General features: G+C 37.2%; 1 protein-coding gene across 1 annotated transcript in view; it reads right to left on the reverse strand.

Moving 5' to 3' along the window:
* Window positions 1-642: 642 nt before the first annotated feature.
* LOC122351758 (CD302 antigen-like) overlaps window positions 643-17,404 on the reverse strand; it is a 22,326-nt gene continuing 5,564 nt past the window's right edge. The window contains exons 7-9 of the mRNA XM_043249028.1: window positions 14,340-14,464; window positions 1,890-2,040; window positions 643-743 (exon numbers count right to left, since the gene is read on the reverse strand). Of these exons, the coding sequence (XP_043104963.1) occupies window positions 643-743; window positions 1,890-2,040; window positions 14,340-14,464 (377 nt within the window). The remainder of the gene's footprint in view (window positions 744-1,889; window positions 2,041-14,339; window positions 14,465-17,404) is intronic.

A 17,404-nucleotide genomic window follows, 5' to 3' on the forward strand; every position in this document is an offset into this window, starting at 1 on the left:
TAATGGCTTCCAAGCATCTTCACACAATCAGGCAGCTGCTGCGTGGTCGATGCATCAGCGAGGACGAGAGGAGATGCGCATTCCCAGTAGAGATGCGAAGAACAGCCGACGCTCAGCAATACAGCTGCTCCCGTGCATTAGCTCAAAGGCACGAACGCAGAACCGTGCTTTAAAGCACACACCATCGATAACAACCGCACCGAACGCTGCTCAGACGGACTAAAAGTACAACTTTAGTGCGAAACCTGGTTTCCGCTTTAAAGCGCTCACGTCCTTCGGTTTGCTCGGAGAGAATCGATTAAGCAAAGATTCGAATAGATTATTTTCGATGTTCAGCGCTGGGACGGGTCTCACGCGGCGGCGCCGGGACTTCGCGCAGCTGGTATTGAGAGCTCAAATGCGGCGAGGTTTAAGCTCATTTCACGGATCTCTCGCGGCTTACAGCGCAATGTCATGCTGTTAGGAAGACGCTCGGGTCTCTGGCGTCCTCCGTTCAGCCGGCGTCACCAAAAAGAGCGGAGCATTTGCGGAGGGAGGGAATCGAACAAACTGGTTCCAAGTCCCAAAATCAAAAAAAATCCCAGCAGCAACTGTCCTTACTCTAACTCGTCATTTATAATAATACACCATCCGCTTATATCTTTATGGCCAACGACAAGAGTCTCGATCACTGGACTGAATCTGAATAACGCCTTTGGCTTGTTTTCGGATCACGTGCGCCATTTCGCTCCATCGACGAATCTCTGCACAAGCAAACACAAGAAGTTCAAGAGGTCAAACGAAGATCTCAATGCCCCGTGCCATTTAAACGGTGATCACGGAGGCGCGTAACACCGCAAAAGTCAGAGATCGAGGTGATCTGGCTCAATATGGAAAGTCGGTTCAGCAGCCCATTGATTCGACCGACCAAGTGAGCATGCAAAAAAAAAAAAAAAAAAAAAAAAAAAAAAAAAAAAAATCACAATAAAACTTTATAAAACTGTTCAGGTAAACATGCCACTTTCTCTAATGCATGCATTAACGAATCGCAATATAACTTATAATTCACAATCTTGCTTCCCCCCCCAAAATGATTCAGTGAAATATAAATCAACGGCCATATCAAGACCAATGCAACACAACCTTCACAAGCGAGGTAGATAAACAAATCAGGACAGTCACAAGACATCATAAATCACCCATGAAAGCTGTAACATCACACTCTGAACAACATCTGTAACATCAGTCCTCTCCTATCCAGCTGTTTCCGTTTTTCTTCTGACTTTAAACGCATTTAACAGAGCATCAGCACTCCAGGACTAACCAAAAACACCTTTCTGACTGAAAAACAAAGGCAAATACTAAACACCCTCCTCTAGTACCAACTGCGACACCGAAGACGAGCTGTGAGAAGATCATTTTAACCGTCTTCGCGTTTGGTTATAGCCTCACTAACTGATAGAAGCGCGTTAGTAAACATCTAACGTCTCCCGTCTTAGGCTAAAGCTAAATCGCGATAATTAACTAGCGCTGGTTAAAACGAAGCAGGCTAACTTTCCGTCACAACACACGTGGATTTTTTTTGTTTCTGGATACGAAAAGCGTCACGTTAACTACCCGTGAACCAGGTGACGCTAGTTAACGTTACACAAAGAGACCCGGAGCACTTGACGTCCCAGTCATGACAGAAAAACTACTTCACGAACGATTTAAAGATCAAAAACCGCGTCAAGTTTCGCGTCCACCCTATACCCGACTACTTCGACAGCGGATCGAGACCGGCAGCTGATCTTCAGGCGAGTTTGTGACCGTTATCGACCCGACTGAGACCGCGAACAACAAACGGCAAGTGCCGCGCGCGGACCCGGACGCGCGGTCTCCGTCGGATTACAATCAAACGACTCGCTCACCTTCTGCTTTCGCTTCGAGATGAATCATCCGCGGCTTCGCGAAGGGGACACCGGTAATTTCCGAGCGGTTCCGCGGGACTCGTAGCAGGGCAGCGCTCCCGACTCGCGAGTGCGCGTGAATGTTCAACGGCGCGCGGAGCTTTACGTTCGGCTGCGCGTGAAGGAAGCGGCGTGACGTCACCAAAGCGCTTGTTCATCGTTTCGCTCAGACTCGCCGAAACATCTCCGCTTTATCACAATTTGATTGCTTATCTTTACTTTAGCGTTGGTTATTAGATTGTTTTCGTGATTGTATTTCATCAGCGGGTGAAAATAAAAAGTCATTTTTAATTTTTATTCTATCACTTGTCGCTTTAACCTGCTTAAATGAAGATTAAAATCGCTCTTAGAAATGCGTGACCACAGAACCGGTCATAGGAGTGATTTTTTTTTATTATTAAAACGTGCACAGCATCTGAAAGTTGAACGACTAAGCTTTCCATTGATGGATGGCTTGTACAGATACACCAATATTTGGCTGAGATGCAGCTCTTTGAAAACCTGGGATCTGAGGAGAGAAAAATATCGTATTATTGAGAAAATCGCGTTTAAAGTCGTCCAAGTGAAGTTTATAGCAATGTGCATCACTAATCCAAAATTAAGTTTTGATATATCAACAGTAGGGCAATAGGGAATATGATCTTTACTTAATATCCTAATGATTTTTGGTGTAAATATTATATATAATATACTATACTTTTTTTTTTTGGTCAGGGTCACGGGCCTGGTAGACATATAGCAAGTACACAATAACACTTTCAGTGAGCGATTCGTTAAATTTAAAAGAATTTATTGCATTTAAACTGAAATATAACTTAGTATGTGTTTGGGTTTAGGCACAGGGCACACTCATAGCCAACCAGTCATGTTATAGCCAATAGCCGGCTCTTATTTTAGCCAGAAGTGAGGACTTGAATATAAAATGAAACCAATTCAGTGAGGAATAAAAAGCATGTATTAGAGAGAGGACGGAAACAGTACGAGAAAAATGAGTCAGATACTGTACAACAGCGCCGGATGTGACATATCATGAAGTAAAATGTAATGAAAACACCTGACCAGTTAACAAGTGCCCAAAAACCCTCTAAAACTAGTCTAGCGAAGCTGGGAGAGCATTTTAGACCGCTTTAAAGCCGACTTTCTATAAGCATTCATGAATAAATAAACGGACCTATTATTAAAAATCACCATTGCTTGGAGAGAAAAAATCACGGCTGAGAGTACACCTTTATATACTTAGACTGCTTTACCAGCACAAAATGATGCGGTCGATATATTTTTATGAGAAGGTGAAAATTACCGAGTTAACTGTTAAAATATTGATATGGTGTTTTTATCCACGGGGCCTGTGATTTCACGCCTCGCTCCTGTTAACAGTAAGAGACCAATTTACTGACAAAGTCACTCCTGAATTAAAGATGTGCAAAAGAAAAAAAATCCTTATTCAGCTCGCAGAATTTAAAGCAGGTTTCCGTGGCCGTTCACACTCCCGCGAGTTCATTGATTTTACCCTCGTATTCTTTTCAGGCTTTCGGAGTGGCGTCGGGACCGGCTCGCCCGTTTCTTCAGATGCATTTGTCACAGCGGCGAGATGCTGTGATTTTAATTGTATTGGGGAATCTTGATTGGGAAAAGCGGAGGGGGAAGCGAAAGCTCAAAGCAAATTCATTACCGCAGAGGCCGCGCACGCCGAGCTTTTCTGCATGCAGTGAAAATGTCAGCCTCACCTCGGTCATTTGTAAAGTAATAAGCAGAAGCACAATGACGGCGAGCCGCAGCAGCGCAACGGGGGGAAGGGCAAATCTGCCTGTCGCCTTAAAAAGGATTTTTAAAAGAGTCTTGATTAGAAAGTATAATGAGACTGAGAGCAACGCCGCGCGCTATCTCTCCAGAGGCTGATGGAAAACAAATTAATGTAGCTATTTTGTTTTAATTCCTATTTTTCCACATTAGTCTGCGGCGCGTCCCGAGGAGTTGTCATCATTGTCCACCGGAGCCCATGAAGCCAGAGTTATTGATTTTCTGTAGACACATCAAGGGAATGCAGGAGTAATCTCTTTTTTTTTTTTTTTTTTTTTTTTTTCCCCTGAAAAAACAAGAGCCATCCAGCATTAAAAAGGAAGAAGAGAAAAGGAAGGCGACGAGGGAAAACAATTTTTTCTATAGATGTATCGTTCGTGCTCCAAACCCTTTGAACGTGGCGTCATTTTATCCATCAGGCATAAACCACCATGAACAAGTGTCACAAAATTAATAAAAATCCATTGATAGTCATTACCTGGGAGATGATAACATGTTTTACTTAAAAGAATAGTTCATCTAAAACATGTATATATGTGTGTATATGTATATATGTTTATATATATATATATATATATATATATATATATATATATATATATATATATATATGAGTGTATATATATATGTATATATATATATATATATATATATATATATATATATATATATATATATATATATATATATATATATATATATATATGTATATATATATGTATGTGTATATATATATATGTGTATATGTATATATATATATATATATATATGTGTGTGTATATATATATATGTGTGTATATGTGTGTATATATATATATATATATATATATATATATGTGTGTATATATATATATATATATATATATGTGTGTATATGTGTATATATATATGTGTATATGTGTGTATATATATATATATATATATATATATATATGTGTGTATATATATATATATATATATATATGTATATGTGTATATATATATGTGTATATGTGTATATATATATATATATATATATATATATATATATATATATATATATATATGTATATGTATGTATATATATATATCATGTAGATAAATTAGCTTTTTATAGGAACATGTTTGGAGAAATTTAGCATTCACTCACTTGCTCAGCAATCGGTGCTCTGCAGTGAATGGGTGCCGTCAGAATGATAATGCTAAAAACATCACTATAATATACAAAGTAGTCCACTCCACTCCAGTCCAGCATTTGACATCTTAGGAACAGCTGTATGTTTGTAAAAAAAAAAAAAAAACATAATACATAAGTCGTTTTTACCTTTAAAACATAGCTTCTGGACAAAATATCCATATCCATAATCCATAACAACACAAAAAAAGTCAACTAAGTTCGTCTGTGACATCAAACATATTTGTTTAGAACAGTGTTGGACTGATTTTGCTTGTGAACGGAACATGATCTGTGCAGATTTTTCTCCTGATTCAGAAGAGCAGCAGTATTATGAATCGCGGGTTCGTGTTTTAGCCAGAAGCGAGGACCTAAAAGTTGAAAACATCCTAATCATGGATTTGTTTGGTACAAATTAACCGACATGAACTGATGGATTGGATTATCGTGATGTTTGGACTCTCATTCTGACGGCACCCATTCGCTTGCAGTGCGTCCATTGCTGAGAAAGTGACGCGATGCTACATTTCTACAATACTGATGAAGGGGAAAAAAAACCTAATTTGCATTTTAAATGGCCTGTTCATCAAAAGGATCAAGAAAACATGTTTTTCGTTTGATACACAGTCTTCAAAAGCAGGCCTTATGCAATCACCGAAGATTTAAACAGTTAATTTCTTTTATTCGATTTTTGACCTAAAAAGGCTAAATTAAGCAACACGCGGTTACACCGTTTGTTTGCTATTGTGCTATTAACCTGCATTAAGTTGTAGACAGAGTAATTGTAGCTTTGTCTCTCTGGTAAATGTTCTCTTAAATAGAGTAATTGCTCTTTTATTGCAGATGAATCTGACAGTGGCAGGAATTAATTACTGTCAGATTGCAGAGTGCGTATCGTTTAGATGGGAGACTATTCAGCTGCTTGCCGACATGGAAAATATATTCAAATATTCAAACGATTCATCTCTCAGTGGTGGTTTTGCATTTGTATTTATAAATAAAAAATGCCCTTTTATTTCACTGTACAATTTACATATGCATATTAATATTTAATGCCTTTGAAAACAAACAATAACAGTACATTCTGACCGGGCATCGAAGAGGAATGAGTTTTTTGATGGATAAAATCATCCCAAAACTAGACTCTGACCATGCAGTACTGACAGAAAAGAGATGTCGGGTTCAGTGACCTCTCAGACAAGACTAATAACTGTCTAATTATACTGATTTGTAAGAGACAGTACAATCAGCCGGTCTTATTAGTAACTAATAGGTTGATCAGAACCTCAATGCAACGTAAAACAGTTGAAATGAACTTACGCTGAAAAAAAAACACTTTAAATGGTAATAGTAATTGGTTAGTAGGCACAGAGTAACCACTTGGTTATATTCAACCAAGATGCAATATTTCTAGATATACCAACCAGGAAAGAATCCACTTTTGAAATCATCGTTCGGTTTAATTTTGCCTTTAAAAAAAAACATTTCCATTAAACATTCCATTTTTTTTCATGGTTCTTTTTTAATGGAACGTTCCATTCTGCATTATGGGAACGTTACTTTTAAATGTAAAAAACCCCCAAAAGTTAGATGAACGTCTAAAACATTTGGGGAAAATAAAAAATGCTTTAAACAAAGTACAGTAAATAATGTTTTTTACAGTAATGCTTAGAGAGCATTATTAAAGACCTAAAGTTCATAACTTTAGAAGAACGTTTCCAGAACGTTAGTCAAAGTTCATTCGCTGCTACCTGAGAACACACAACTGAACATTACTGAGACCAAATGGCTTCTTCCAAAATCACGCTAACAATCAAGCCATTGCAAGCGTTATATGACCCTGGAAAATCCCCAGCTTCTGTCAGGCAACATTAAGACCCTACAAGGAACGTTTCGTTCGGGAAACACATATCATCCAGCAAACAGTGAGAACAGCGTTGATTCGACAAGATGAATGAGTGCAGGATCACAGGACTTGAATTACCCAGCAGCCTCTGGGTTCCGTGGCTCCTCCGGTGGGCGGCCGTCTTAATGGTGCCGCTTGTTTTGGCTCTGTTAATTGGAGCATGTTCACAGACGAAGGCCATCCCGGAGATGGTGGAGCGCAAGAACAGAACAAAAGGAAAGAGAAGCACCATTGTTAAGAAATAATCATCGGTTTAACTCGACCGAACGAAACAAAAAGGAGCAGATGTGAAGGGAGAACTGTTTTAGCATTGCAACTTGTCCTAGTTAGCTCTTTTTAAAGCAGCTGTGTATCTGTCCCTCTAAATAGCGGATTAGATGCGTATAAACGCGTCTACAAAACATGTATTAGATCTATTTTGGTCTATATCCAATGATTCTTGAACCAGCTCCGTAGTCCTGATCTAAATCAATTCATTCTCACTCTGAAGTCCCAATCTGAACACAAAGTGCAAGGTCTCGATGTAAACCGATGGATTCACGATCTAAATCAAACGACTCGCCATATGCTTTCTAAGCGTCCGATCTGAATCAAAACGTTTTAGAACCACTATAGTTCCGATCCGAATCAAATGATTCGCTCTAGACCCCCCATCTGATTTTAGATTGTGACTTTGCATTGCAAATCTTTCAATTCGCGAAATGATTTGAGAACTCACTCGATCCGGAGTCCCGAACTAAACTAAACGATTCGCGATACGCGCTCCGAAGACCCGATCTGAATCAAATCATTGGTGACATGCTCACTGAAGACACGAAACAGCGAATCATTTGGCAACACAATAACTAATTCAGACTTTTATACGCATTTAGAGGGACAGATAGACAGCTGCTTTACAAAGAGCTAAAACATCATTCAAAGTGAGTTCTCCATTCACATCTGCTCCTTTTTGTTTTGTTTGATCGAGTCAAACTGATGATTATTTCTCAACAACAGTGCTTCTTTTTCCTTTTCTTTGCTCTGAATCATTTGAACTAATTCAGACTTTTAAAAATCGCACACGTCACATTTTTTAAATGGCGATATCGTGTCAGAATTGATGAACGAATGGCTCTTTTGATTCGTTTTTTTGCTAGTGAATCGAGCGGTTCCAGCGTAAACGACTCGCACAACCGAACAGCTTCGTCTGTTCCTCTGCTTTTTGCATCTTCATCCATGTTTAGAAGACCTGCCAGCACTACTTTTGCTAGTTTTACGGCGCATGGCACGAACTTTTACTAAAAGTATGATGTTTACAACCATTTCTATTCTGAATCTACATACACTCCATTTAAACAGTCCATTAATACGACGAGCTGCACCTCAAAATACATATTAGATAGAAACGCCGTGCTCTATGATTGGTTGGTAACATACATTTATAGATATGGTAATAAAGAGACCGTTTTATGTTTGCATATTCATCAGCCAATACTTACACAGTTTTTTGTAAATCTAACAACATTAATTAGGCTGTAAATCCTATCCATTAATTGGGTGTTTTAATTAGGCTGCATATCCTAATTAGGCCGCAGAACATTTTATTTTAATATTTAAAATTAATTGGAACAATCACAGTCACCCTATTTTTGCTATTTGATCAATGTTTTTGCTAGGGACAACGTAGTAGTCACCGGATTAAATTCTACGCCTTTGATAGATGTTTCCTCAACATACAATAGTATTTTCTCATTGGCTTTAAGATTGCTGCTGAAAATAAATTTGACATGATGTCTCTGGTGCTCCTTGCACGGCGGTCAAAAATTATTTCGTTTGATATTCTTTAATATTTTGTATTTTTAAGTTATATTTATGCAGTAGTTATAATCCATTTTTATTTTCTACTTCTAATACGTTTTTCATTTTTTTCTTCTTTTTCCCTACTTGCCTAAAAACTAATTTTACAACTTAAAATTGCTGTAAAAAAAAAAAATCTTGAATGCTTTGGAGCAAAGGCTAAAGTCTGGTCTCTTTTTAAAGCTTGCAATTATGAAAAAAAAAAAAAAAAGCACAGAAAATACATTTTAAAATTCTACACGAAATAGATATTTTCCAACTGGGTTAGACAACTGTGGAAAATATATATTTTAGAAAGTTTTGGAAACTTTGGCAATGGAAAGTTTTGAAGAGTTTCCAATACATTTAGCAAGTTTCGTACAAAAAAAAAAAACCTAAAAAACAAAAGTCAAAAATGACCAAAGAGCACGAGCTTTGACGTCCCTGACAACCTCTGTAGTCCCATTTAGACACATTTAGACAAGTAAAATCTGTCATGCAAACACCGTATTGTCTTAACAAAGGACGTGAGAAAGCAGCACATGTCTGGTGGTGTGCACACAGCGTCTGGCGAGCACATTTCCATGCCAGCTGTCGGTTTGCGTCTTGTCATATTAGCACTGAACGCTGTCCCTTTTAATTAGCGGTGTCAGGTCAGCGCTAACCTTTTCCTCCTTCATGCATCAGCACGAGAAAGCGAGAGATGCGAAAATGAGATGCCTTCTGTGTTATTTGATCAAAAACAGGTCATTACGACCATAATCATAATAGTGGCAGCCTCGCCGCGGTATATGCTCCTCTGTAACCATCCATCTCCTGGACAACAGCAAAGTAACGGAGGGAGACGGAAGGCGCAAGCAAAGGTCTGTTTGAGAAATCAAGCGTGGTGCGACACCGTGTAATTAAAGTGGAAGCTGGTGGCATCATTTCAAAGGACTTGTTCTGCATTTGTACAATAAATCTCGTGAATCGTACAATTTGAGAAATGCAATGCAAGAGACGCACCATACATTCATTTGCAACGCTGTACTAGTTCTTAAGCAGCAGGAGGGATTCATTTTTTGATAGAATGAAATTAATTAAAGAGTGGAGGGGTCACCGGATGAACACTAAATCATCACAAATAAGCAGCGATTTACTTGGGATGGAAACAGGAGTCAATTAAAAACATTTAATAAAAATGAACGAATGAAGTCTATTTTAGGCCAGTTGCATTTTCGCATTATGACAATTAGTTTCGTTTTTGTGTTTTTATTATTATCATTATAAATAAAGGACATCAGACACTATCGCATGTCATTATGCACGCATTATTTAAATTACGAATATTATGTCATCTTTTTAACATCACGGTAATGAAAATTTGATTGTTTTGCATTATGCTAATGAAAATGTGTGGGGGTAAAATATGCTGTATTATTATGCAATTAAGCAAGGGCTGACCGATACGGGTTATTTTAATATCTTAATGCCAATACAGAGAGAGCAGGATTGTTAATGTTATGACACATTAATACAAAGGTAATTATGACAAAGGGACATACACAAAATTGCCGAAAATGCACTTTTTTTTTTTTTAAGTTTTACATTTAAAACGCACCCAAAAATGAACATTTGCGTGAATATTTAAATAAATAAAAAGGATTAAAAAGGATTTATGTTCTTTAAGCAAAAATTGATTTTTACAATTTAAGCAAAATATAATTTCCACGATCATGGAGTAAACTGAGATTCACTTTTATGAGATCTACCCTGCTGCCCAGTTGAAATCTGAAAGAGAAAACGGACGAGTCACTCAAGGGAAACACTTCGGTTTGTCTATTGTTTCATTATTATTATTAGACTCTGTCTTTTCTGCAGGAGGCTCCCCTCCGCTCTGCCCGTTTCTCTGAGAGCAGCTATTGTGTCCCTCTCTAATAAATTAGGCTTTGTTGACCTGGCTTTTGTCATGTCCTAAGAGCTCCAGACAGCAGGCTGAACCCTGGGAAAAGCAGAAACCAGTACAAATCACAAAACAATCCTCAGCTGCCTGCAGTCTGACAGCATTTCTGCTCTTCGTACCCACAAAACCCTAGCAACGGCATAGTAACATATCAACTACTCAGAACACCCTGGCAACCACATGCAGTTTCCTGGAAACCAAACAGATTATGCTAGCAACCACATAGCAACACACTAACAACCATTCAGAACACTTAGCAACCATGTGACAACACCCTGGCAACCACACAGCAGTACATCTACAACTACAAAGAACACCTTAGCAACAACGTAACAATGCAATCACATAGCCGCACAATAATGACACCTTAGCAACAACATTACGACACCCTGGCAACCACATAGTAACAAAAAAAAACAAAGAACACGTTAGACAGCATATAGCAATGCTCTGGCAGTGGCCCAAAAACCCCTAGCAACCACAAAGTAACACATCAGCAACCACTCAGAACACATCAGCAACACACCAACAACCTCCAAAAAAAACCTTTTTGAAGTCTCATAGCAACTCCCTGGCAACCACAAAAAAAAACCCTTATAAAAACCTATAACCACTTAGAAGGCCCTGGCAACATAGCAACACATCAACAACAACCATAAAGAACACCATAGAAACCAAATAGCTACACAAGCAACCACAAAGAACACCTTAGAAACCCCATAACAACACCCTGGCAACCACCTGTAACACCCTAGTAAGCACAACATACTATAAACTGTTCATTTTAACAAAACACCAAAAAGAAACAACTTAGTAAGAGCCTGGCAACCACATAGAAACACGAGTAACCACAAAGGAATAAATTAAAAGCCACACACTGTATCAACAACGTAATAATCACATAGCAATACCCTGGCAACCAACAAAGACTCCCTCGTGAGCACACAGCAACATGCTAACACCAACTAGCAACTACAGAGCAAATTCTCCAGCATTGTTACAGTGAGTTTTGCACATCTGAACACCAAGACTAGTGTTTTCTGAGGTTTCGTAAAACTGGATACAGATGCAGGAAGCACAAATTAAGGTGTGTGTGTGTGTCTCTCTCTTCAGGAGGACTTTGGCCTGCAAAATGATCCACTAAACCGTGCAAGAGATAAGAACAATGTTTCCCATCAGCACAAAGGCACAGTCAGATATTCAGTCTTTCTAGTCAGTTCACAATAGACTTATAAAAGAACAACAGGACATGCCTTCTCCACGAGGAACCATCCCATTTTGGTGTGGCTGACTTCATTTAGTTTAATTGTTTGTAGTCTTAACAAAATATCCCATGAAAGATGATGAATCGGATATCATTACTGGATTTGAAAAATAGATTGTTGTGCAGTGTGAAACCTAATTACGGTCATTAATGTTTTGCTTATTCACCACAAGTTAAGCACACAAGCAATAAAAATCAGACTGTGTTTTTCTAATCCTCATAGTTCCTCGTTCCATCTTGCAGCTGAGTTTGGCGTTGTTGACGTGACTACAAGTCATTACTAATTCACCCAACATAAACATAAAACCCGAGAAATATGTGCAAGGTGAGCGCTTTCAGTTCCTGCCAACAGCAGAGTGTTTTATCTGTGGGAATCTGTGTGAAAGAGGCATATCATTGGCTTCTTATGAACTCTTTTACCCTGTATTGAGAACTGTGGACTTAGGAGAAAAAAAGACACAATGACACCAGCAGCTCCCTTACACTTCAACATCCTGATCCAGACTGGACACAGTTGAATACTAAAATACATTAACTTTCACAGAAAAAAACATTATTATTATTATGAAATGACAACACCCTGAAAACCAAATAAAAATCCCACAAACTACACCTTAGAAACCATATGGTAACACCCTGGCAACCATCCAGAACAAAGAGCACTTTAGAAACCATATGGCAATGCTCTGGCAACTGCACAGAAAACCGCAAGTGAACAGACCAAAACCACTCAGAACCACATAACTATGCTCTGGTAACCGCAAAGTATCATACTGACAATCATAAATATCACTTTATAAACCACATGGCAATGACCCAGCAGCCACCAAGAACACCTTAGTAACCACACAGCAATAAAACAAGAACCAACCAGAACTTTGACAACCACATAGATTCCATCAACAACCACTGCATAGCAACACCCTAGCAACCATCCAAGACACTCTAGTAACCACATATCAACATAACACCAACCACAACATGACACCAATAGCCACATCTTAGAAACCATATGGCAACACCCTGACAATTGCACAGAAAACTCAAGTGACCACATTACAACAGACCAACAACCACTCAGAACCACATAACTATGCTCTGGTAACCACAAAGTATCATACTGACAATCATAAATATCACTTTATAAACCACATGGCAATGACCCAGCAGCCAACAAGAACACCTTAGTAACCACACAGCAATAAAACAAGAACCAATCAGAACTTTGACAACCCCATAGATTACATTAACTACCACAGCAATATCTCAGACACTGCAAAGCAACACCATAGCAACCATCCAAGACACTCTAGTAACCACATATCAACATAACACCAACCACAACATGACACCAATAGCCACACCTTAGAAACCATATAGCAACACCCTGGCACCCACCCAAAGCAAAGAATACCTTAGAAACCATATGGCAACACCCTGACAACTGCACAGAATACTCAAGCAACCACATAGCAACACACCAACAACAAGCATCACGCAATACCTTAGAAACCACAGGGCAACCACCCAGTGCTAATCACATAACAACAAACCCGCAACCACTCAGATCACCTCAGCAACCACATAAATACACCCTATCAAGTATATAGCAACCTGTCGACAACCACTCAAATTGCACATTTTAAAGACCTGACATCAACTACAAAGAAAGTCTTAGAAACCACAAAACAACACCTTGGCAACCTATCTGTAACACCTAATTAACCATACAGCAGCACAACAACAACCTTTCAGTACACTTTAGCAATCGCACTGGATCCTTAGCAACATACCGACAACCACAAAAAACAACAAAAAAAAGACACTTTAATAGAAATCAGATATTACCACCAAAATGGCAACCACATTGAAACATGGCAACCACAGCAACAACCACAAAAAGCACCTTAGCAACCACATGACAACACCCTGGCAACCATCCAAAACACCCTAGTAAACACATAACAACAAACCAACAACCACTAAGCAAGCATGCAAGCATGCGCATGACAAATCCCTGACAACCACACAGCGACATAAAAACATCAGCACATAGCAACAAACCAACGACCACTCAGCCACAACTTAAAACACATAGTATCCTGCCAACATTTAGAACGCCTTAGAAACCACATCACAACACCCTGGCAACAAAAAAAGAAAGCCCTAGAAACCATACGGGGACAACCTTAGATACCACATAACAATAAAACACATACCCTGGCAACCATCCAGAACACCATAGTAACCACATAGCAACAGGATAACAACCACTCTAGCAACGTCAACCCTAGCAAGACCCCGGCAACCATAAAAACACCTTAATAGAAACCACACAGCAACACCCTGGCAACCATCTAAAACACCTACGCAATCACGTGACAATTCCTAACAACCACAACCAACAAGCTAACAAACACCTTAGAATCCACATATTGACACCAGCATAGCAACCATACATTAATGCACAAAGATCATGTCTACAATATGTTTGCAGGAAAGTAACGAATCCATTCAAATTACACACAAACATGGACAGGTAGTGTGAAGCACTCGCCCTCAAAAATCATGGTGATGCCAGATAACTTCGTGAACTTCAGGGGGTTTGAGAAGCGGCCTGAAAGCTCCTCTCTGATTGGTGTACAGGCAGTCTGGCCTGTCACCAGGGATATCATGCGTCACAGCGCCCTCTGGTGGTCATCAGTGACAACCAGTCACACGCTGACCAGAGGAGGACAGTAAAATCACCAAAAACACTGAACCGTCATGAAAGCACCTTCATGGCTGCTGATCATCTGTCAGTGAATTACTGCTTTATACTGAGGTCAAAAAAATTAAAAGATTACTGCTAACCCTAAGGTGTGTAGGTTATACAGGAATTGCTATCAAATAACTAAATAGATTTAATAAATAAATAAATACTTGTACAAGTAATTAAAAAACACATTTAACTAACTAAACAAAGTCACGTAAATAAATAAAAAGCTAAAATATTTAAATAATAGATAAACCAACACATTTATAAAATTACTAAAATACATTTAAACGAATAAACAAATAAATTACTGAACAAATACATTGAAATGAATGAATGTGTTAATTTAACAAGTCATATTTTGAGGATTTGTATCATTTCCACCACTTTTGGAGATGTTAATAAAAAGCATTACATTAATTTAAAATTCTAATTTATAATAAAATTCTAATGAGACTAACATACATATAGTACATATATGTGTGTGTGTGTATATATATATATATATATATATATATATATATATATATATATATATATATATATATATGTGTGTGTGTATATATATATATATATATATATGTATGTATATGTGTATATATATATGTATATATGTGTATATATATATATATATATATACACATATATATATGTGTGTGTGTGTATATATATATATATAAATATATATATGTATATATATATATAAAATAATTTAAATATATCTTATATATAACTATGCTATAATAATATACAAAAGAAGACTGTAATAATTCTTATTTTTTATCTTGTATACTGTAATGTAAAAACCGAAGCTTATACGGTGTTTTTCCACCAAACTGATAACTAGCAGGATGGAAAGTGACATTGAGGACACAGGAAAAACCTATAAAGTCGATCATGAGCCCCACATCGCATGCCACAGTGGTTTAAATACAAATTTGTATGTTTGCTGCATTTATAACGCAGCAGCACTAGTGATAACATGGCCAAAAATGTGCGGAGATACAGAGGAAACTGACACTTTCAGGGTAGAACAATGGCAGTGATCTATATAAACCCCAGAGGCTAATTCATCTGCCCTCAATAAGCTGTCCCACTTCATCCTGATCGCTCTCTCATCACACACACACACACACACACATTTATCTGCAGCAAAACCAGCACGTCCTGTTTATTTGCACGTGGAGAAACTGCCTATGCTTACACCAGCATTAACATCCGAGCCATTAAAGCGATGCATTTCTGCATACATCAATTATTTTTGTGCTTGGCTGCGTTTTTTGGTTTCACCGAGACACAGAAAGCTCAAACTGTTTTGACAAGTCTTTATTCGTTCTGAAAGACCAACACTCGATTAGTTTCTCTATGGCTTGTTGTTCACGTACGGGTAAATAAAGCCTTAACGTTTACGAGCGCATTCATTCATAACAGCATAGATACAGACGACTGTTAGTGGCGAATCATAAAAACAACAATTACAAAAATATTGCGATTGGCAATCATGAAGTATCTGTATCCACAAACTCAAGGTGCTTATACAGTGCTAGCAGGGACACATTTGTAACCTTTTCGGCTGAGAAAGACAGAAAATAATAAATACTGGTCCTATACCGCAAAAATCAGACAAAACTTGCATTTAGTGATCTCACAACAGAAACAGACATATTTGGCACACCCAACATTTACTCAAAGCTTCGTGAAAACGACTAAAGTCAACTGAATTGAAAGTTTAGTCTGATTCGTGTGCAAGTCTCATACAAATCAACTTGTAGTGCAGGAAAATATATGGCCTTTTCGGTGCTTGATAGTGGTCTCTACGAAGAATGATTTCATGAAATAGAGCTGCACTCAATGAATTATCAGGAATCCTCAAAAAAGATGGGGGCAACATATATGAAGAGTTCATTTGCAAAAAAGCGGGTAACTGTTTTTAACAATTTTCATTTTCATTGTGCATTCCAACTGATCTCAATCAAACTGCAGTTGTTGTTTTTTTGACTAGGAAAATAAAAGCATTTTTCAACTAAAACAAAAACATGACAGCATAATAAAAAGAAGATTTTAAAAAATAAAGAGAGTTATCTTTTTGCATATATATATATATATATATATATATATATATATATATATATATATATATATATATATATATATATATATATATATATATATATATATATATATATATAGCATATATAGCATATATATATATATAGCATATATATATATATATAGCATATATATATATATATATATATATATATATATATATATATATATATATATATATATATATATATAGCATATATATATATATATATATATATATACTATATATATATATATATATATATTATTATTGTTATACTATATATATATATATATATATATATATATATATATTATTGTTATTATAAGAAACTATATATATATATATATATATATATATATATATATATATATATATATATATATATAGTGTCTTATAATAATAATTCTAATAATATTAAAATAATAATACAAAATAATATATCTATTTTTTTATTTTACATTTTCATTCATGGAACTGCCTCTGGACACAATTAGCTTTAAGGACTCAATTAAACTATAATGACGCTGCAGTTTAGAGAAAATATTAGTAAAAAGCAAAGTCGCTAAACAGCCGTGTCTTCAAGGAGAAGGAAAGATCAACGTGCTTAACTGTCCTGTGCAATAAAACCCCAGCAATTTATTTTACACACTGCATTCAGACGGATCATATTTCCTCAGAGAGAGATCATAGGAGTCACGACCGCCCCGTTTGGTTCTGTGTGGTCCGTCGCTGAGGAACACTCTTATTCT

This window comes from Puntigrus tetrazona, chromosome 9 (genome assembly GCF_018831695.1).
Source record: "Puntigrus tetrazona isolate hp1 chromosome 9, ASM1883169v1, whole genome shotgun sequence".
NCBI lineage: Eukaryota > Metazoa > Chordata > Actinopteri > Cypriniformes > Cyprinidae > Puntigrus > Puntigrus tetrazona.